This window comes from Acinonyx jubatus, chromosome B3 (genome assembly GCF_027475565.1).
Source record: "Acinonyx jubatus isolate Ajub_Pintada_27869175 chromosome B3, VMU_Ajub_asm_v1.0, whole genome shotgun sequence".
NCBI lineage: Eukaryota > Metazoa > Chordata > Mammalia > Carnivora > Felidae > Acinonyx > Acinonyx jubatus.
The window spans coordinates 31,737,980-31,761,834 of record NC_069386.1 but is presented as its reverse complement, the minus strand read 5'-3'; the positions used below and the strand labels follow the sequence as shown (position 1 = coordinate 31,761,834).

At 37.6% G+C, this 23,855-nt stretch overlaps 1 protein-coding gene across 7 annotated transcripts in view; it reads right to left on the bottom strand.

Annotated features, from left to right (window-relative positions):
* Window positions 1–23,855, bottom strand: part of NPTN (neuroplastin) — a 73,409-nt gene that overhangs the window by 39,013 nt on the left and 10,541 nt on the right. Inside the window, exon 1 of one of the 7 annotated variants that reach the window (XM_053223749.1) lies at window positions 19,953–19,992. The exons of the other annotated variants lie outside the window; for them this stretch is intronic. Within the exon in view, the coding sequence (XP_053079724.1) occupies window positions 19,953–19,977 (25 nt within the window). The 5' untranslated portion in view covers window positions 19,978–19,992. Of the gene's footprint in view, window positions 1–19,952; window positions 19,993–23,855 lie in introns of those variants that run through there. 7 annotated transcript variants of the gene reach the window in all.

Here is a 23,855-nt window from a genome sequence, read left to right as displayed (position 1 = left end):
TCCAATCCCAATGTAATCTCAAATCCCAACACCACACAATTCAAAGGTAGCCAAGAAACAGCCTGAACACAATTTTCATTGCACAGAATCAACCAAGTCTTTCAACCTGACACCACCACCCCTGGGCAAGAGTCACTTCCTAAGGAGGAAAGAATGCTGATCTGATTTAGTTAAATTTTCTATCTGAATACAGGAAAATGGGAGTAAGTAAAAAATAAATGTTCTTTGAATTACTAAATGTTATGATGTATATTTAAAAAAAAACTTATCTAAAAACAAGATTTAAAATCCCTTAAAACACTAACAACAGACATCTATTTACGTATTCTTTGAAAGCTATTATTATTAGACATGTACATCAACAGTTAACACTTCCTAAGTATGTGTTTGTTATGTGTTGGACAATGTGGTAAGCACTTTATATTATCTCATTTAATCCTACAACAGCCCTATAAGATAGGTGCTATTAGAATGCCCTTAAAGATGGAAACTAAGGCCTAAAAAAGTTAAGTACTTTGCCCACAGTCACAAGCTAATAGTGCAAAAGTCTGATCTGGAATCCAGGTGTGTCCAAAGACAAAGCACGGCCTCCTAACACTTTCCACAACTGTAGTCAATGTCCCTTACTACAACAGAAAAAGTTTTCTGTAGCTATTTAAAAGTTAAACATATTTTGTGTCACCGCTTAAATATAACTAATTAATAATTTCTGACTACAAAAAGCAAGGACGTGTCCACTGGAATGTGCAGCACACTATGATCACTAACTCCTTCAAATTATAATCCTAGTAAAGAATGAACATAGTGAAACACAGGATCAAAGAGTTTCCCAAGCAACTGGGGGGGGGGGGGGGGGGGCAAGGCATGTGTGTGTTGTGGGGGTTGTGGTGAGAAAATAAAAGAAAAGATGGTTCCAGAGGCAAGATTCCCCACCCCCCCTAGTTCTAATGATTTCATCACCCTGCTCCTGAGAAGGCTGGCTTCATAGAAGGGAAGACATTAGATGTGGGCGCCTGGGTGGCTCAGTAGGTTAAGCATCCAACTTCGGCTCAGGTCATGATCTCATACTTCATCAGTTTGAGCTCCACATCAGGCTCTGTGCTGACATCTCAGAGCCTGGAGCCTGTTTTGGATTCTATGTCTCCCTCTCTCTCTGCCCCTCCCCAATTGCACTCTGCCTCTCTCTCAAAAACAAATAAACATTTAAAAAAATTTAAAAGACATTAGATGCATTTCTCTGGTATTGTGGTCAGTGGGCAAATTAACAAAGGGCAGCACCTGAAATTTTTATAAAACTTAACAGTTTACAAAGTGCTTCCACATATATCACATCTCATTTCATTCACATAGTTTGACAAGGTTCATAGATGGGACAGGCACAGAGACAGGTTCATGACTTGCCCAAGATTGCCTGGGTAGCTAATCCTGAATGGAGATGGGATCAGAACACAGGTCTTCAGCTCTTAGACTATGAGCTTTCCATTAAAATGGTTCCATTTAATGGTTCCATTAAATGGTTCCATTTAATGGTTCCATTAAATGGTTCTTTCCATTAAACTGTAGTGCCTCTAAACAAACCCAAGCACAGGATTCTTGATAGCTCAACATGCATCAAAAATCATGAAAACAGATCTATTTCTCCTCCTAGCAGCAAGGAAAAGAAAAAACAAAAAAACAAAAAACAAAACAAAACAAAAAACCATCTTTACACAGTATCGTGAAATCACAATTAGCAAAGGAAAGTTATTAGCCACCATCTACCTCATTATCCATCCAAAATTAGCTCCAATTCAGAAGAGAACTAGCTTGCAGCAGCAGCAGCAGCAGCAGCAGCAGCAGCAGGAGGAGGCGGCGGCAGACAGCTCAGACCCTGACTCACTGCCCTGCCTTTCATTGTCAAGGGCTTTCAATCAAGTATCTGCTCTCAACCAACGTAAGTGCACACAACTGCCTAAAGTTGGGAGGCCAATAGAAGCATCTGTTTGATCTCCAGCTCAAAGCCCATCCAGTATTTTGGGAAAAGCCTGAATTTCAGAAAAACAACTTCCTACCCCTTCCCCACCATTATCTCTATCCAATGTAATACGTAACTGGGCTCAGACCTCAAACAGGTTTGAGAAAGTACTAATAAAATACATCAAGTTCAACAATGATAAAGAGGGAAGCTGAAAGGTGGTCACTGGTTTGGCGGAAGGGAGGGACTAGAAGCTGGGGATGGAGGCAAGCAGCAAGCACAGTATAAAAAATAGAGACAGTAAAACCGGGAAAAGCGTAATGTAAAATTGCATAACTAGGGATGGGGGATGGGAGGCGAAGATGACAGCTGGGGCTAGCAGCCGGAGAAAAGGAGGAGCTCTCTGGCAGGAAAAACTGGATGTGTAGATATGTAGCAGCGGGTGAGAAGAAAAAGGGAACACAGAAGAGCAAGTTGAGCCCAATCCCAAGAAAACTGCTTTTATATATGCCCTAAGGAAGCAAAAAAACTAGCCTAGCCCCACACAAGAGAGACCATCACTGACTTTTACAGCTAAAATTCTTACTTACCTCCAGGGCAACTGCTGAACAGGTAAGGAGACTAACTTCCCTCCCTCTCTCTCAGGTGACCATTGCCTGCTTTTATCACCTTTTATTTACTTTTTAAACAGCTGTTCCCTTCAAGCCCCAGTTTACTAATTCCCTGTGGGTGGCTCAGTGGGTTAAGCTCAGGTCAGGATCTCATGGTCCGTGGGATGGAGCCGTGCATCAGGCTCTGTGCTGACAGCTCAGAGCCTGGAGCCTGCTTCAGAATCTGAGTCTCCCTGTGTCTGTCTGTCTGTCTCTCTCTCTGTCCCTTCCCTGCTCATGCTCTGTCTCTGTCTCAAAAATAAACAAATCTTTTTAAAAATATTTAAATAAAGAGAAAGTGACAGCCAAGGACAAGAGAGCATTTCTCTCCCTCCCGCCCACCACCCCAAGCACACTATAATATGTACCTCAAAAAGAAGAAAGACTGAGCAAGACAAGCTGATCTCTAACTGTGGTTATATGCACAGTATTTCAAATCTGCTTAAATGACCGTGAACAGCTGTAAGGCTGTATACACAGGCTGTACACATCTCACCTATCCTCACTGTTAACTTAAGAATTATTATCACTATTCCTTAACAAAAAAGGCAGTTCATAAATCCATAGGCACTTATTCTGTGTGTGACCATAAAGGGTAAGGCAGGCTTGAAGCCCTGGGAGTGAATGAAAACAGGATAACCTCATTTTTTGCAGCAGGATGGAAGTATCTGGGTCTGATCTCATGGATTAGTCTGATCTGTCGGTAGAGAAGGCAGCAATTACAAAGCTTTCACAGCTATCTCTACCAAGCAAACATGACAAAGGTTTAGGGTTGTCACCATCACTAATTTCTAAGCCATGGCCCACCCTTTATTCAGAAAGTATACCTCCAAAAGGCTAAAGAAATCTGCTCAGCATTTTAGCCAGCCTTCTGCTTTGAAGAAACAGGGATATCTAGTTCAAAGGAGACTATCTAGTTTGGTGATTAAAAGCAGCAAACTCTAGGGGCGCCTGGGTGGCGCAGTCGGTTAAGCGTCCGACTTCAGCCAGGTCACGATCTCGAGGTCCGTGAGTTCGAGCCCCGCGTCAGGCTCTGGGCTGATGGCTCGGAGCCTGGAGCCTGTTTCGGATTCTGTGTCTCCCTCTCTCTCTGCCCCTCCCCCGTTCATGCTCTGTCTCTCTCTGTCCCAAAAAATAAATAAAAAACGTTGAAAAAAAAAAATTTAAAAGCAGCAAACTCTAAAACCAGATTGCCTGGAGGTGCAATCACTAACTATATGACCTCAGGCAAGTGACCTAACCTCTCCAAACTTCTCCCTAATCTGTAGAAAGAGACTAATAATAGTAGCAACCTGACAGTGTTGTTGCAAGGATTAAATGAAATAACACAGTTTACAACAGTGCTTGGCACACAGAAAGTACTCAATTCTGTTAGCTAGTATTATATGTCTCCACAGAAATAATGCTGAACAGGCCACATGCAATAGCCTTCAGCACTGCTCCACAACAGTGGAGAAACGTTACATCCAAAGTGAGTTGTTGTTGTTCTTCTTCTTCTTTTTAATGTTTTATTTATTGAGAGAGAGAGAGAGAGAGAGAGAGAGAGAGAGAGAGAGAGAGAGACAGTGCACAGACCCTGACTTGGGCCAATCCCACGAACCATGAGATCATGACCTGAGCTGAAATCAATAGTCAACACTAAAGCAATTGAGCCACCCAGGTGCCCCTCAAAATGAGTTCTAACTTAGAATGAACTTCTTCAAGAAATAAAAATTAACCTTTAAAATTAGAACCAGAATGGAAATACTGATTGCAGGAGGCAATGAAAAAGGAGGGAATTCTTCATCCCTTCCTACTCTTAGAGCAAACTAGAATAGGGAGAGTCATAACAGCAGTGCAGACTCCAGCAATTTGCAAATTTCCTAGAGTTATAAACCATTAAATCTGTGATATCATGAACAATGTAGGAAGTCCAAGGGTAGTGACAATAAAAAGAGGCAGTATAAGATTCTCCTAAAAAAAAAAAAAAAAGTAAAGACTAAACCTACCAAGTATAAATCAAACTGTTTAGTAATGATATATGGAAAGATACTGAACACTGGTCAGGCCAAACTGTAAATTCACAAAATGTAAGATTAAATGGTAGTTATGGGATTTTGGACCATGTCAGATTAAGCTTAATCTCAGTGTAAGAGTGTCAGCTTTTGAGCCCATACCTCCACACCTTAAATTCTCTTAAAGCTGAGCAGTTTCTTCAAACAGAAATGCTGCCACCTTCTTTATAGGGTAGTTGTGAAAGTCATGTAGTTCATATGGAAGAGCCTTGTAAACTGTAAAGCTCTATCCAAATGCTATTGTAGGACAGTAAAGGGATAAGCATCTGATATGACTGATCTTCAACAAGGAATTTCATTCAGTCCTACTGTCAATTCCCACTGACAAGCTAAAAAAAAACATGATCTACCTAGATTCCTGGATCTAAAAATCAGTGACCCCCTCCCCCCCCCAAAAAAAAGAGGTTCTAAGTATGTTAAAAGGCATGGGTTTCTCTCATCCCAGAAAATACACTGAAACAAAATTCTGCCATTAATACAGGGGTGTCCCAGACACCAGATTAGACATCTGTGTCTGAACTGTACTGCTACTGAACGAGGTCAGATAAAGGTCTATGAAGCTGAGAGAGCTGCTCACCTTATAGGGAAATGAGGCATGGTTTACATCTGGGTTGGATTCTTCAATTTCTTCAATTTTAATCTCCTCATCTGAAAACTGGGGATAATAATCCCTACCTTCTTCATAAAGTCATGGCAAAATTCACATAAACAATAGTCTGTAAAATTACTTTGTAACCTATATGGCTATAAATATAATAACATAGATGGTCATTTTATGCAAGCATTTTAGTCTGTAACAAAGGATGACTTAAACCAGTCTTGGGTGTTCTAAGACTCACCCATGGGGGACAGGTATTATCTACTCCTATGGTTTTTCTTAATTTTTCAATTTTCCAAAAGAATAAAAGCATTGAAAACCCACAGAATTTAAACATGTTCAAGTAGAAAATGACATTAAATAAGGTAGGGTTGCCAGCAATTAATGATAAAATTTAAAATTCTGGTCCCTTCTTGTATTTCTTCACGGATACTAGCCTATGACCATGAATATCCTCAAAAGGGGCTCTAGCAGATTCAAAGCTCTGCTTATATGTTACTTATTAGAAAATCCTAGCCACTTAAGTCTTTTACAGACCTCAAATAAAGAGCTTCATTATTGAAGACACTCCTTGAGACTAACGTTTAGTCCTCAGTCCAAGAAGGAAACAAGCATTTTAATCTTGAACAAAGAGAGGCTAAGTATAACTGATCAGGTACCATTTGTCTGTGATAGCAAAAGGTTTTTAAAAACTAAAGGTGCATCCAAGGAAGAAACATCATAGCCACAAACTGCTGTCAAGCTAGTCTTTTTAGGAAACTTTAGGAAATCTACTTTACTCCACAAATAGCACTCAAGCTGCTAGTACACAAAGGGAAAAAAGCTAGTTTCGCTAGCCATTAAAAACCAAGGCTATCTCATCCAAAGAAAATAGACAAATGCACATAAATCAGCTATATGTCAAAGGGCGATCTTACTGAAAGGTCTGATTTCAAACGGTGAAACCCTTATATATTTAAGTAAATGCTCATAAAAGCTCTCTTATTCCAATAGACTGTCAAAAATAGCTATGCCCACCCCCCTCAAAAAACAGCTATGGACCAATCTAGAACTATACCCAAATGGAACTTTGAGGTCAAAAACAATTTCTTCTGTGGTGGAGAGAACAGTTACAGAGCATTTTAAGAAAGTATGCCTCAGTTGGCCCTCCAGTGAGGATTTATTAAAGGCAAAATGAAAACAATATGCTAGAAAGGTTGACTATTCCAGTTAAATAAGTGATTCTCAAAAGCCACGGGTAATTACTAATGAAAAGCTAACCTCCATCAATTACTTTTTCTGTGAAATTTACTTGCCTATAAATTCACTATAACTTTTAATATCAAACTCACTTTCTGTCCCTGTCAACATCCAACAATCAGGATGTAAATGTTAAACATAATACAATTCATCTCATTCTTTCATCATCATATATCTCCCATAAGAATGACAAAGGACATAGCAGTGCAAGCTGATATTCTGGATATAATCTAGAAGAGATTTTATCTGAAAGAGGTAGAAAACCGGCTTTCTTTTAAACAGCCATTCCCAGAAACCAGAGTCAAATACTTTGCACATAGGGAAATTTAATCTTTGAATCACATCCCAGAATGTTAGGTAATATAGTCCCAGTCTTCTTTTCTGATGAGTTATTTCCAAAGCATAAATAGCATATAGTGGAAACCACACTGGAAACTTTGTTATTATATGTCTAAAGCAAAACTTTTCTTAGATGGCAGAATCCTAGAGCAGCTATTCTTAAACCTTATTATGTATCAGAATTATCTGTTAAAACACAGACTGCTATGCCCCATACCAAGATTCTGAGTCAATAGGTCTGAAAGTAGGGCCAGGCATGTGCATTTCTAACAAGGTCTCAGGGGACACTGATGTTGCTTGTCCACAGAACATACTTTGACAACTAATGTCTTAGTTGAAACTGCTAAATTCATCAGCTTTTTCAAAGAGAAGGGAAATATGGGCATAGGAGCCACACAGATGTTTCTGAAACCATATATAATACTCTCCTAGAAGCTGAGTCTGATTCATAACCAACAAAGCGAATATGGCAAAAATGGTTGCTAAAAAACTATCACTCACTACAACTTGTGCTTGCTTTGGCAGCACATATACTCCTTATAACTTCATGACTTTTGTCTTTGCTCAACTTCTCCATCTATAAACTGTGAGCATGCTTTTAATTCAATTTGCCATTTTTTGAGGGCCTATTTACTAAAGACTGTACAGAGGAATAATTAAAATAAAGTTTGTTTAAAAAAAATGTAAATGAACTTTGTTCCTAAAGAGAGCTCAACCTTGAAGACATGACACAGAAAAATAATCAAAATACAGTAAACTGATAATGGTTACTTCTATAACAGATGTACAAAAGATAACAGGAACATACAAGAAATAACTAATTTTGCTGTAGGACAGGGCTGATACATGCACAGAAAATGTATGCATGTCAAAGTCTAACCTTATCAGCTGTGTAGAAAGGAGAGATGGTTTGCTCTAGGCAAGAGGAAACAGTTGCAAGCACAAGGTTCTAGGTGCAGCTGAAAAAATTCAACTTTGAGTGCTTTTACATGCCAAGCACCTGTTAAGTACTCATGCTGCTCAGAAAAAATAAGATAGTCTGTACCTCAAGACCTCACAATTGAGGGAGAATGACAAGCATCCTGCAGGCTAAGGCCTGGGCTTCTTTCCACAGAACAAGCAGTGTCACCAATCTGGTGGCAGTATGAAGGATAGATCAGAAAAAAAAGGAGCTAGGAAACTCCTTCAATAATCCAAATGAAAAATGAGTCTGAACTAATTAAGAGTAGCTGTAGAAATGGTGAAAAGGTGATGGATGTGACAAATGTTTAAGGGAATGAGTCAACTGAAATTGTTGACCACCGGGTGGAGAGTGATACTGTACATGGAATAAAGGAAGACGAACCAAGAGTTGGCTTTGGAGACACATACAGGATAAGCTATGCTGGTGAGTGAGATGTTCAGATGTAGTTAAAAATATGGATCTGTTATTCAGGAGAGAGGTGGAGGCTGGAAATACGCACTTGGGAATTATCAGCTTAGATGGAAGTTGAAGCCAAGGGAGGAGATGAGATCACTCAGGGAGGATGAAAAAGGAACTGAGAATGGAACTTTCTACATAATTACACTTCTTTCCAAATGATTCACCACTGAATGCAATGCACTTTTGCTAGGATAAAATATACCAAAATAGGAATTAATTCCCTTCCTTTATCTGGACAACACTTCTAATAACATCAGGTAAATAATGTATTATTCTGCTTTGGAAGATGTAAAAGAAGGGTCTTCTCATGTTGTTGCTATTAATGACTCGGATACAAGGCACAGGATCCATGCCGGAAGCTCCCAAAGCAACACTAGACTTTCCTTGAGTACAGTGCCTAATGCTATTTATTCACCTTTATAAAGAATCCTTAACCTTTCATAAAAACAGCACCCATTTGGTTCCAAAGATTATCTTGAGAAACAATTTTTCTTGGGATAAAGCTAATACTTAATCCCAACCAAATTTTCTCAATTTTTAAAAAGGAAAATGTATGGAATCTCAGCCTGAAGCCCAAGATTAGACTAACTCTCACCCTGCATGCACTCCACAGTAAAGTACTGAAAACAAAACCAATCAATATGCCACATACCAAATGAATCTAGAGGGGGGAAAAAAAAACAGGAATGTAGCTCCTATTTTCATGAAGTGCTGCAATGTTTATGTTCTTTTTCTCACCTTCTGGTCCTCTTCAATATTTCTATAAAGACTAACCAGATATGAATTTGGAAAATAAAGACAGTAACACACAGGCAAATGACCACGACAGATTCTCCACTTCAACAATGGCATGAAATGGGCAATTTCCTTCCCCAATCTAGGCTCCAATGGTCTCTCAACTTAAAAAAACTGAGGATATTCAATAAAACTATGTTGTGTCTTATTTTGAATTTTTAAAAATGAGTTATGAAATGAGACAAATTTGACTCCTTCACCTATTTTACTGAAACTGCAAACTTTCCTACTACTTAAGTCATGACAGTGGCAAAATTATATGGTGAGATTACGCAACAGAGACTAAGGAATATTTGGTATTACACACTTCATGGAGATCTGTATTTCTCTCCAAATTCTCAACAACTGACATAATTATAGTTCACTCCTGAAATTTCACTTGCATCCCCAAAAGGGGCATATAATATGTAGAAAGTTTTAAGCAGGGAAAATCATGCTTAAAGCAAATAAACAATTTCACCCCCACTAAATGGGAATATAACATACATTCAATCTGCTGTTAAAAGAATTAAGATCCTACTTGTGGAATTTAGTAAGCCTACTTATAAAGAGACTATCAAGAACACTTTCTTAAAATTAAATATACTCCAGACAATGAAATATTATTCAGTGCTAAAAAGAAATGAGCTATCAAGCCATGAAAAGACATGGAGGAAACTTAATTGCATATTACGAAGTGAAAAAGCCAATGTGAAAAGGTTATATTCTGTATGATTCCAACTATATGTCACTCTAAAAAAAGGCAAAACTATGGAGACAGTAAAAAGATCAGTGGTTGCCAGGGGCTAAGGGACGAGGGGAAAATGAACAGGTGGAACACAGAGGACTTTTAGGACTGTGAAACTATTTTCTATGATACTATAATAGCAGATACAGGTCATTTCATGTCTCAAAACTCCTAGAATGGACAACACTGAGAATGAACTCTAATGTAAACTACGGACTTTGAGTGATAATGTGGTATCGATGTGGGTTCACAAATTGCCACAAATGCACCACTCTGATAGGAATGGGGTATTAGTGGAGAAGGCTGTAGGTGTGGGTAAGGGCAGGGGATATATGGTATTTCTCTGTACCTTTTTGCTCAATTTTGCTGTGAACCTAAACTGCTCCAAAAACTAAAGTCCATTAAAAATAATTAAATAAACTAACTGAAAAATACTTATAACCACGTACTAAGATTTATTTGCCCTCGGGATTGAGTACCTGATTTCAGATAAATTTTTTTTAAATGACGCATAACGGGCACCTGGGTGGTTCAGTCAGTTAAGTGTCCAACTGTGGCTCAGGTCATGATCTGGCAGTTTGGGCTCTGTGCTGACAGCTCAGAGCCAGAGCCTGCTTCAGATTCTGTCTCCCTCTCTCTCTCCCCTCCTACTCGTGCTCTGACTCTCTCTCTCTCAAAAATAAACATTAAAAAAAACTTTTTTAATAAAAATAAAAATCAGACATAAATGCAAAATTATCTTTGAGCAATGAAAACTCAGTTTAACCCAGATAAGCTAAGTAATATCCACCAGTCTTGTGTTTCTGATGCAAGCACAAACATATAGGGCTCTTTTCTAGTCTATAAATCGTCAGCCTTGAGATCACCCAGACTTCCACAAGACTGTCTTTATCAATGACCTCCTAACTCCACTAAACAGAAATCTCTCAGCTTAGGGAAAAAACCTATTACCCAAAATAAGACATTTCATACACCTTCATCATATTAAAGTACACAAGGCAGATATCATGCTCATGAGCAAGGCAACCACATAATTTATTATCTAAACCAGGACACTTTAAAAAAAAAACTTTAATGTTTATTTATTCTTGAGAATGAATATGAGTGGGGGAGGGGCAGAGAGAGAGAGGGAGACACAGAATCCGAAGCAGGCTCCTGGCTCCAAGCTGTCAGCACAGACGCTGACACAGGGTTCAAACTCACAAACCATGAGATCATGACCTGAGCCAAAGTCAGACACTTTACCAACTGAGCCACCCAGGCGCCCCTAAACCAGGACACTTTTAAGAGTGAAAGGGATGCTATGAATAATTGTGATGGGGCAATAGTCACCAACAGAGAATTATGGTTACCCCACTAATGGGGAACCTGGAGGTTGTACAGTGTAAAATCAAGCAATCAGAATGGAGCTATATAGATTAAAACTCCAGGTCAATTAACTTTCAATTCTAAATACAGTGTATTTGTGATTTACAAACTTTTCCCAAGAACTCTAAGCAATAATTTTCCAAGAACCCCTTTGACTGTTAAAACAACGATGTCTCAAATTTAAGTATATCTAGTCCTACAAAGCACCTCCAAATTCCTGGATTCCCACCCCGCCCCCCAATCAAAACTGGTAAGTCCTCAACCCTATTCCTCTACATTCAATATTATTTGGTAGCTCTACCACCCTTGGCTAAGATAATTTCCCTACTAACCATATAAAGTATGCATATATATCCAAGCTCTACTGCCTTGGTTTCAAATGACAGTATACAAAGATCAATGAACTCTAATATCTGCAAAAGGTAGTTCCCTACTTGGTAGTCTGAGAGTACTATCTTATCTAGTAAAATTAGAAACCCTGGTACAAAATAGGCCAAGATTATGTAGGCTAGCACTGACTCTTTCAAATGTATTATTAGGTGCTTTCTGATACTGTTTCAGAAATGAATACCAATTTCACAGTAATAAAATGCTAGACATACCGATTTAAATTGTGACTAAGTTATAATAATGTAAAGAAATCGTTCCATTTGAGAATATAGATGTTTCATCTGAAACCTCAGTTCACTTGTGTATTTAATCATAAGATTGGAATGGATGATTTGTAAAGTCTTTTCTAATATAACAGCTAATATTCTGTAAATCTGCATATTATTAATGGTCAATAAATTGAAATACAGTATTCTCTGAATCCATGAAGATGCATAAAGCAATACTGTGCTTGAGAGTATATTTTAACAGATTATGAATTATTTGAAAACCAGAACAGGTCTATAATTTTGTATCCCCACAATGGCTTGCTGCACATATTATAGTCAATAACACCTGTTAAAAGAATGGTGAGAAATACAATTCTCATTAACAGAGGATTAAGGGTAAAACGCTTTTGTCAAATTTCAACCTATTAAAAACTTAATAGTGTACTAGTAATTAGTATGTTAATAAGTAGTACAATAAATGAAACCATATTTCTTAAATTAGTGGAGTTTTTCACAGTTATCAGTCATATTTCTGAGTACTGACAGAATCATAAATTCTAGAAAACTCGACTATGGTATGTTTGAATTTACCACAGATGCCCCTAGAAGTTACTGTCATTAAAAAGAAAAAAAGGGGGGGGGGGATCCCTAACGACTGTTTTCTTGCCATGCATCCATATCCATTAATCCTAACAAGCAAGGGAATAAAAACTGAGTTAAAAACATTTTTTTAACATTTATTTATTATTTTGAGAGACAGAGCACAAGCAGGGGAGGGGCAGGGAGAAGGAGACAGATAATCCAAAGCAAGCTCCAGTCTCTAAACTGTCAGCACAGAGCCCAACACAGGCCTCGAACTCACAAACTGTGAGATCATGACCTGAGCTGAAGTCAGATGGTTAACCGACTGAGCCACCCAGGCACCCCCAAAATTTGAACTTAAATAGACTTTTGATATTTTACTTTACAGTTGGAATTCAGCTTTCCCATTCTTTTCCAAATTAGGTAATGCTGTTGCCCATCATCCATCCCAAAAGAGAAGGAAATTCAGATTTCCCTGTAAACCTCCTGGAGTCAAAAACAAACAGCCTAGAAATTTCTTCTTTGGAAAGATAATCTTTAAGAAAGTCATCTATGGAGGAAAGGGCAGAAAGCAGGACATTTTCTAACTATTCTTTAAAAAAAAAAAAATTCTAGGGACATCTGGGTGGCTTAGGTCATGATCTCATGGTCCGTGGGTTCGAGCCCCGCATCAGGCTCTGTGCTGACCACTCAGAGCCTGGAGCCTGCTTCGGATTCTGTGCTTCCCTCTCTCTCTGCCCTCTCCTGCTCGTGCTCTGTCTCTGTCTCTCTCAAAAATAAACATTAAAAATAATTAAAAATAATAATAATTAGGGGCGCCTGGGTGGCTCAGTCGGTTGAGTGTCCGACTTTGGTTCAGGTCATGATCTCACAGTCCGTGAGTTCAAGCCCCATGTCAGGCTCTGTGCTGACAGCTCAGAGCCTGGAGCCTGTTTCAGCTTCTGTGTCTCCCTCTCTCTTTGACCTTCTCCCATTCATGCTCTGTCTCTCTGTCTCAAAAATAAATAAACGTTAAAAAAATTAAAAAATAATAATTTAAAAATTCTAAAAAGATAGTAACAGTTAACTGAATGTCTCTGAAAACAAATTTATTATAACAGCACCTAACCTTTACTGATCACTTATATATGTCAAGCATAGTGAAGTGTATATCATACAATCTCATTACATTAAAATACAGCCTATTCCTTGAGGTTGTCATTGCCATTCTACAGATATGCAGAGGCAGGATGCAGATGCTGGCAGTTATGATTCCGGAGTTCAAAACACTACACTGTTCTGCCTCACTGACAGCAATACTTTATTACAGATAACCAGACTAAATAATATCCTATGTGCATTATGTACACCAAAAACATTTTATCTCAGAATGACTATTGCACAGTGTGTTCTACTTCTTTTTCATCAATATTACCAGTTCAGGCCTTTTTCAGTATACATCTATCCCCAATTATCTAAGTTACCTATACAAAAATTCTACGTGTGCCTATGAATTTAAAGGTCTTTGGCATTCCCAACTGTGACATATTGTTTAAGCTGGTGTTCCTAACTAGTAAACTGGTACTTAGTGGTAGATTTCCAGTTCTTATTGGCAGATTGCCAAGGTGGTTCTAAAACCACACATACCCTGAAGATTTTCCTCCCACGGAGGGATGAAAACGAACGGCACTTTGAATCCTTTTCCAGGCAGGGACTTAACAGCGTGGCTCTGCACTCTCCTATCTTGTGCATATTCTTGGATTTCAAAACTCAATGCATATGACAAGCAGGTCTTTCTCACAAAGAGTCTGACAAATCTTGCAATAAAAATTATTTTAACAATTATTTTAACATTTTGCACAGAATGACTATCTTTGTGCTATTTTACAGATTCTGCCTTAAAGAGATCATCATTTCCTTTGGTCTTATGTCAACCACAAACAAATCTATTAGTATAAATACTTTAATCACTGACTTTGCCAAGTATCTACAGGACCTCTCCCAGGCAGCTATAAGACTGAGCAAGTAGATCATGAACCAAAGGTAAGATACATCCTTGTGCAAAAACTTCAGTAGTAGGTCTACAAAGAGGTCATCCATTTCATCAATCTTAAAATTCTGCTCCTCCAACCCTAAGGATTCTGGGGAACAATTAGGAATCTCCCTCTCCCCCTAAACAACTCTACTTGAGATTCTACTTGATTTTTAAATGAAAAAAAAAATTTTTTTTTCAGCTGCTAAAAGTTGAAAACTTAGGGGCACCTGGGTGGCTCAGTCAGTTGAGCGTCTGACACTTGATTTTGGCTCAGGTCATGATCTTGCGATTCGTGAGATTGAGTCCCGTGTCAGGCTCCCTGCTGACAGAGCAGAGCCTGCTTGGGATTCTCTCTCTCTCCCTCTCTCCCTCTCTCTCTCTCTCTGCCCCTCCTCATCTCATGCACAGGCTCTCTCCTTCTCTCACAAAACAAACAAACATTTTTAAAAAGTTGAAAACTTAAATCTAATTCTTGCCCCAATCTACAACTTAACATATACCATGGTCCAAAGAGGCTCTAATTCAAGTGCAGCACCCTTACTAGAATCCAAATATTCTGAATCCTATTCACTAATATTTTATCCACTACAATCTGCTCCCTCCTTGATTCCTCAGGAAATCCCAAAATTCAGGCAACAATTCAACTCTGTTCTCTCCTTTCATAATTATTTATTTGTACTCTAATCATCTTGTTTCAGGTCTTCAGTATCTCATACCTCCAAGATTAAGTAGTACCCCTCCACCACCACAATGAGGTTATATTACTTACTTAGTCTCCCAAACACCAGCAAAATATTGCCGCTTCTCTTGAAAAGGGACAGCAAAATTGTATCCAGAATGCTTTCACTAAAAACTAGCAGAGTTGTCCCAGGAATTATCCACATGGCTAAGATATTAAATGCGTGAACATTCAAGATTTCAGCCAAAAAAAAAATATGCCCCAAGATAAAAATAAATATATTGTTCTTTTCCATTTAATAAAGTTTTCCCTATTTGAAATGAAAAAGGCCCTCTCAGTGGGCCAGTTTCAGGTATCAAGAATTCAGTCATCATCAATGTAATTCCCTTCAGTGACAATGAGTAACAACAGATGTATTCTAAAGGCTCCATACACTTAATAAATAAAAATATCTATCATTCCAATTACCATAGTCAATAAAGGAAGGCTATAAATACCAAGATAAATTATATCATAATTAATACTACTAGAGCTTTACAGTCTATAAATTATGTCTACATAGACCAAGCTTTGTAAGGATACCCAACAGACTACTAACAGTGCTTGTTCCTGGAGAGTGGGAATCAAGGCATAAAAGGAGGAACTTTAATATTTTACCTTATACACCTGGGTATTATTTGAAATTACCATGTAAGCAAGCCCTTTCATAATTTTTTGATCCAGTAACTATCCCCTTTTTTCAAAAACTTAAATGAAATAACTCCACATCAAAATGGTTAACTAGTATCCAAGGCAGGAAGGTTTATCCTCCCTGTCTGCTAATATTCCCTCCTGTAGTAAATTATTTCCATTCTTTGAAAATTCAGCCCAGTGAAAACTTCATTATATTTTAGGTAGAGATAGCTGACAAGTTTTATGTATCTGGTTACCTCAGGCTCTCCTAGTTACTACTGGACCTGTTAAGTTTTTCCAGTGGTGTATTTTGAGAGTTTAAGACTTGATACAATTCTTGAGCTGTTTCAGTGACAAATGGATACTGTTGCAGAATGGTAAAGTGATACTCTAAGACGCTACTGAAAACACATTCCCATTGTTTCTTTCCCATTCTGACTTTAAAGCTGCTAAAATATACATACCTGTTACTGAAATAAATACAAATGCTAGCCATCTCATACTTCTACTGGTAATTTCTCAATTTTCACTATAGTTTAGTGTTGTCTCTAAAGTAAGAATTACTACTCCATATACTCTAGTGTTTTTTTTCTTTAGTGAACATCAAAGTTTGCCCTTTCGTCCTACAGCTGTAAAATCTGATTACCCCTAGCACCACCCCCATCCCATAATTGAATTTTAATGTCTGCCTGCCAAAGGATAGCAAATTATATGCTCTATAGGCAGACATTTCAGAATGTTTCATGTGCACTTCACAGTAAGTGGTAGCTTTGCAGGGAAGCACTAAAATTTGCCAGCCCACAGTAAGCACCTCATAGTTCATAATCAATATTCATTACTAGCCACCTGCCTGGAATTCTTTCTCTTTATGTCCTCACTTCTATAAGGAATTAACTTCCTTTGTGCTAGTCCTCGAAGACTAGCTGAGCAGTTTCTGGAAAATATGGACATTATAACCCTGTGGGAATTAAAAGATTTTAAGAGCATGTTAGAAAAATCTCCATCACATAAAGAAAATCATTAAACAGCTATTAGGAAAAGCAAAAATACCCAGAAGTCACAATATGCAAACACTCCGGCTCAAAAACATGAGTCAATTAAACTAAACTTTGCATATGACAAGTATAATTGAATGTGCCACCCCTCTGCCTCAAAGATATTCAAATGAAACAGAACAAAGAATTTAAAAGTGCCAAATGTTTGCCTAGAAACAATGGAAGACACCAGAATGGACAAGACCAGATAGGTATGGGTAAGAACTAAAATTAAGATAGAAAAAAAAAAAAAAAATAGGAAAAAAAGCAACATCTGTTGTTACTCATTGTCACTGAAGGGAATTACATTGATGACTGAATTCTTGATACCTGAAATTGGCCCACTGAGAGGGCCTTTTTCATTCCAAATAAGAAAAAAAGAGGACTTTAAAAAATTATATGTATACTGTATGTATACTATATATATATTTTATATATATTTCTTGGTCTTACACATATATGTATATACACACACATATGTATATACATACACACATGTGTGTATACATATATACATGTATATATACATATATACACATATATATATACATATATAAAAAGCACAGAGCTCTTAAAAATGACTCAACCATATTGTGGAGGAAAACAAAGATGAACAACAGAATTCTGAGGATGGAAATAAAGGAATAAAGCACACATTTCTTGTATTGCCTTAATCATTTAGGTATGTCTTAATGCCTAAAGTTAAAAAGAAAAAAAACTTCCTGCTGCTAAAGTATGAAAACAAGATGTACAGCAAGATCTACATGCTTTTAAAGCATTTTACAAGAACAAAGAAAATGTGGAACCTTTAAAGCATTCAATGCACAACTGGAAGAAAGTCATACATGTGAGTTTCCTAGTGAAAATTATGTTGCTAAATTTCTCACTCAAGCAACTATAAAAATATGTCACTACTATGGCATAATCTAATTTGAAGGTGCAATAAAGTGTTGTAGTATTAGCAATATCGTTACTTCAAAATTAAATAGCACTGCTAAATAAACATAATTGCTAAGTTAAAATTGAAAGCTAACCAAAAGTCACTGATCTACCGAAATAGTTTGGAATTAGCAATGTTTAGGGTTATAAGCATCAAGCTCCAAATACCTTAAATGGTTGATAGGTTGTGTTAGCCGAAAACTTTCATTTTAATTACTTCCTTGTTTTTATTAAAAATAAGGGACTAATATCCCCATATTAGAGATTTCAAATTTCATAATCATTTCACTATAAAACACAGCTAGCTTTGAGATTAAAAAGTAAACCAAGATAACTGAAATGGTATTAGTGACAGAAAAGGTTATCCAACACATATCTTGTGTCAAGTATCATGCTAAGTGATTTACATACGCAATCTCATCCTAACCACCACTGTGTGTATGAGGTGTCTGTTATTCCTAGTTAACAGATAAGGAAACGGGGATTAAGAGAACTGCCAAAAATCAGGACTCCAATCCAATGTCTCAGGCTTCAAAACTCATAATATAATCCTTTGGTAAAGGGCATGCAAAACGGGGTCCAGCGACAGTTTTATTTGACCAGTACAGTATTTTTAGAGGTCCAACTTGCAGTGTTTTCAGTCCAAGCATGTAATGCAGTTTAGCAAGCAGTACTTGCCTCGCTCCTGCAATAACTGAATTTGCAACCCCTGCTTTCACACATATTAACAAAAACAGGGGCGCCTGGGGTGACTTAGTTGGTTAAGCATCAGACTTTGGGTCAGGTCATGATCTCATGGTTCATGGGTTGGAGCCCTGCTCGGTTTCTGTGCTGACGGCTCAGAGCCTCCAGCCTGCTTTGGATTCTGTGTCGCCTTCTCTCTCGGCCCCTCCCCTACTTGCACTGTGTCTCTCTCTCAAAAATGAATAAACATTAAAAAAAAATTTAATGCATGCTAACAAAATGAATAAAAACAAGTAAACAGCTACTCTCCTTGCCTTTCCATTCCTAGAACAGTGTGGCTTTGACCAATGGTTGTCCTGGGGACTAGGTACTATAATCCTCTAGCAGAGGATATTTACAAGTGGAGGGAATCATGGAGATATTTTCAACAGAGATTGCTCTGCCTTTTATGGAGCATTTTGGAAATCTGTGGGTGTATTTTTGATTGATACATGATTGAGATGGTACTACTAGCCTCTAGTAGGCCAAGTCCAGGGATCCTCAATATCCCACAAAGTAGGAATGTCTTGCACAACAAAGAGTTGTCCCCCTCTCCCTACACAACTTTCAAATGACATTCAAGATGAAAACCTTGCTCTGAGCCTAGAAACTCTGTTTTAAATATAACACAAAGTAAAAAACAATAAACAAATATTTACATGACTTTAATCATCATTCAATCTTCCAGGAATGCAATTACTACATAAAGTGAGGATAAACTGGACTTTGTTTCATTTGAAACTTCACCAAAACTTGTTCACTTTCTCAGAAAATGACACTGTCAATACCAATGCCACCTGTGGTATCTGAATCACCTTTACAAAGCAGGACTATATCCGCCTGCATTTGGAGCTATCACATTCTTGGTTTTTCTACATAAGAATATAAATGGCAGGCTACCTCACTGCCTTCCTATGCAGCCATGCCTGAACATTCAGACTGAAATAAGTATTTTAAGTTATATTCTCCTTTACATTACATTTATGGAATTACATATTTTTTTTCTTAATGTGTAGGAAGCTTAAAACATCTATGAAGTTCATGGAGGATAGCAAAGGAAGAGTTACGAAAATGTGTTAAAAATGAGGACACAAAATATACTTTACTTTCTGTCATCTATCTAGGGGAAGGAATGAATAGGGATGAGGCATAACAGGGTGTCCCTGTAACCAGATTTAATGTGAGATGACAGCAGTATAGGGAAGCACACTTCAAAGACTATAAAATTTTAGTATCAGCCTTCCCTAGCAGCGGGAGGATGATTCAGTCAAAAGGCTAGTCTGCTGACAACCAACTAAAATGCACATTCTAGGGGCACCTGGGTAGCTCAGTCAGTTGAGTGTCGACTCTTGATTTCAGCTTAGGTCATGATCCCATGGTGGAAGGATCAAGCCCTACATCGTGGAGCCTGCTTGGGATTTTCTCTCTCCCTCTGCCCCTCCCCTGTTCACAAGTGCACATGCTCTCTCTCTAATAAATAAGAAACAAACAAATAAAACACACATTCAAATAAAATAAAATGCATATTCTAAAATATAGTCATCATTTGTCAGAAAAACCAACCTTGAATTAATCTTGCCCTTCTCATTAGTACTTTATTTTCCTCTTCAATTTCCTATGAACCACCAGGGTTGCAGTTAACCTATAAGGGTAAATACTCTTATAAAGGACAAGGTCCTATACAACTGAATACTACACATGCATGCCGCTTTACAACATAGCAGTCTATAAAGCAGTTTCCTGCACATCCTTTAATCTAATGAAAATCCTATAGATTAAGTATTATACCAACTTAAAAAATAGAAACCATAGCAACTAAAATGGAAATAGGAATTCAAGTCTACTGCCAAATGCAGTGCTTTTTCTACTTAGCCACAATATCCCACAAAAATAACATTTTAAACATAGTTTTTATTTACATTTTACATTCACAGGGAGGAAAGAATCTATCAGTTTATCCTGTAATATGGTCTCCAACTGAATTTAGGCACCAAATTTAAACTATATTAATTTTCTAGTTTCATAAAAACCATGAATTATTTTTAACACTTCTTAAGACTGCATTAAATATATTTCAAATAAATGCATAAGTATAATTATGATTATGTTTTATGCTACTTTATATCATTCACCCTGGAACCTCTTACATTGTTCAATTCTTGTTATTTTTATAGCCACCTCACCCCAGCCCACATCAAAAGGACAGAAAGTAAAATCTCTTATACTGAACTATTAATACATAGTGACACACCTCTGGTCAAAGACCTTATAATTAAAGTTCACAAAACCATGATTTTTCTTAGTATTAAAATTTAACTGTAGGGGTGCCTGGGTGGCTCAGTTAGGCATCCGACTTCAGCTCAGGTCATGATCTCACGGTTCATGGGTTTGAGCCCTGTGTCAGGCTCTGTGCCAACAGCTTAGAGCCTGGAGCCTGCTTCGGATTCTATGTATCTCTCTCCCTCTCTCTCTCTCTCTCTCTCTCTCTCTCTCTCTGCTCCTCCCCCGTTTGTGCACTCTCGCTCACTCACTCTCTCAAAAATAAACATTTTTTTAAAATAAATAAAATAAAATTTAACTGTAAAGAAATCATATCCCTAGACTGCAGAGCTAACATCTACTTTCTGACTCTTTACATCAGGTGGCTATAATTCAGCAAGCAAAAATTATTCTGAACCCACTAGGAGGAAAAGGGTGTGTCATATCTTCATTTATACTCTTCTTCCACACCAATAATGCAAATACATTCCAAGCCCCTGAGTAAAAATCTGAAGGACAATCTTTGAACTAATAACCCCAGAATCATCTCTGTCATATACCCTCAGGCAATAGTGCCCTAAATTTTAAAATATTTTTAGGTAAGAAGAGAAGAATTGCTAAAAAATCTAACTTGAGACCTTCTGCTCACATCCTTCCTGAAAATAGCTTCAATTTTTAGACAATAAAAAACATATTCTATCAAATATAACAGAACTGAAGAACATATATAGAAATGTGATGGAACCAAAAAAAAAAAAAAAAACCTACCCTATTTTCTCATACACAATTTGCAATATAAAACAATTTGGGTCATATTAAATCTACTTTAAAAAGATTTGTTTTGGGGGCCCCTGGGTGGCTCAGTCGGTTAAGCACACAATTCTCTTGGTTGCTGCTCAGCTTACAGTCTCACAGTTCATGAGTTTGAGCCCCACATCAAATCCCCTGCTTGGGATTCTCTCTCCCTCTCTGCTCCTCCACTGCATGTGCGCGCGCGCGTGCTCTCTCTCTCTCTCTCTCTCTCTTTCAAAATAAATAAACTTTAAAAAAAAAAAAAAGATTTCAAACTCACCAAATTACAAGACTCTTTGTCCTTAAGTTCTAAATGGAAAACCAAAATGGGGGTGGAAAAAGACATTCTTCTACTATTTAACAAATAAAACAATAACAAATAAAAATTTCTCATTGTTTATCTGAAATTCAAATATAACTGACATCTTGCATTTTATCTGGCAACCCTACACTCTGAGCTAATTAAAGTGAGCTCCCACCTCTACCGAAGTATTACAGCACCAGCTCCCAAAGAACAAGGGAAGGCTTCTATGCAGCAGAACTTTGACCAATGAAGTCCTAATGAGAGTCTGTAAGTGCTCTTTTCTGTTGATAAGTCTTCCTTAATAGCTGACATTTACCATATAAAAGACAAAGCCTAATTTCTAAGAGCCAAAGGTTAAACTTTTACTAGGTTCCACGCAGTCTAGTGAATGAACTCTTCTGAAGCTTATGCTTCCAAGTGTAAAACAAACTGTAAAAGTTTCATTGTATAGGTTTTTGATAACTAAACAAAAAAAGTTGTTTATGAAGGTTATAATAAAGAGAATCCCATTTTCAGCGTTACAGGTAGATCCTAAAAGCTACTTTAGGGGTACCTGGGAGGCTTAGTCGATTGAGCATCTGACTCTTGATTTTTTTCCCCTTTTCCTCCTTTTCTCCTTTTTTTAAAATTTAAATCCAAGTTAGTTAACATATAGTGTAATAATGATTTCAGGAAAAGAATTTAGTGATTCATCACTTCCATGTAACATCCAGTGCTCATCCCAACAAGTGCCCTCCTGAATGCCCCAAGCCCCTTTAGCCCATCCCCCTACTCAACAAACACCCCACCAGCAACCCACACTTTGTTCTCTGTATTTAAGAATCTCTAATGGTTTGTCTGCCTCTGTTTTTATCTTATTTTTACTTCCCTTCACCTGTGTTCATCTGTTTTCTTAAATTTCCACGAGTGAAATGTTTTTTTCTTTCTCTGATTTATTTCATTTAGCATGATACACTCTAGTTCCATGCACATTGTCGCAAATGGCAAGATTTCAGTCTTTTTGATCACTGCTAACTCTTGATTTTGGCTTAGGTCAGTCCCAGGGTCATGGGATTGAGCCTTCACTGGGCTCTGAGCTGAGCGTGGAGCCTGCTTGGGATTCTTTCTTTCTCTCTCTCTCTCCCTCTCCCCGAAAGATTTTTTTTAATGTATTAAAAAGCTACCTTAAAAAAAAAAAGTTACTTTAGTGGATTTCAAAATTAATCTACCATTTTTCTTGAATTCATAAACACAGAACTTTAGTGTTGGAAACAAACTAATTCTGACCCTTAGAAACTTCTGGACATCCCATTTCATTTTATATTCATTTCCATAAAGGTTTTTTCTTCTATTATTGAGCTTCTAAGTACTAGATATAACAGAAAGAGATCCTCCCTTTTGTTTTATGAGGTCCCTCCCAATCAGCTCTTTGTCCTACTTATAATGGCTCTGACAATGAGTAAGTGCAAATAACTATTCTTCTGCTAGTTTCATTAAAATCTTAATACTAAACCTATACTTTTCTTCCTCCTGCTCTAGGCCACTGCTCTTTTCATACAGCCCATCCATCTTTGGAGACTGCCTAATTCCCTTACTTCATTTACACTGCTACCTTGAAGGTATTAATAGATAATCATATCCCCCCTAGTGCTCCCTTTTCCTAAATTTAGATCCCTCAGGATTTTTTCCTAAGTCTTATGCTACCATCAATGTAGAATTATCTGGGGGCACCTGGGTGGCTCAGTCGGTTAAGCAGCCAACTTCGGCTCAGGTCATGATCTCGCGGTCCGTGAGTTCGAGCCCCGCATCGCGCTCTGTGCTGACAGCTCGGAGCCTGGAGCCTGTTTCAGATTCTGTGTCTCCCTCTCTCTGACCCTCCCCCGTTCATGCTCTGTCCCTCTCTGTCTCAAAAATAAATAAACGTTAAAAAAAAACTTATAAAAAAAATGTAGAATTATCTGCATTTCATCTTAAATGTGGATAGAAAGTGTTCATAATTATTTGAAGTTCTATCCTAGTAAGAAAACAGTAATACTGTTAGAAGTTCCATAATTTTGATATGTGATCACTAGGTTACTTGTCTAAGGGTAATTCAATGACAGCTCCCAGCAAGTTATCTGAAACCTCTTTAT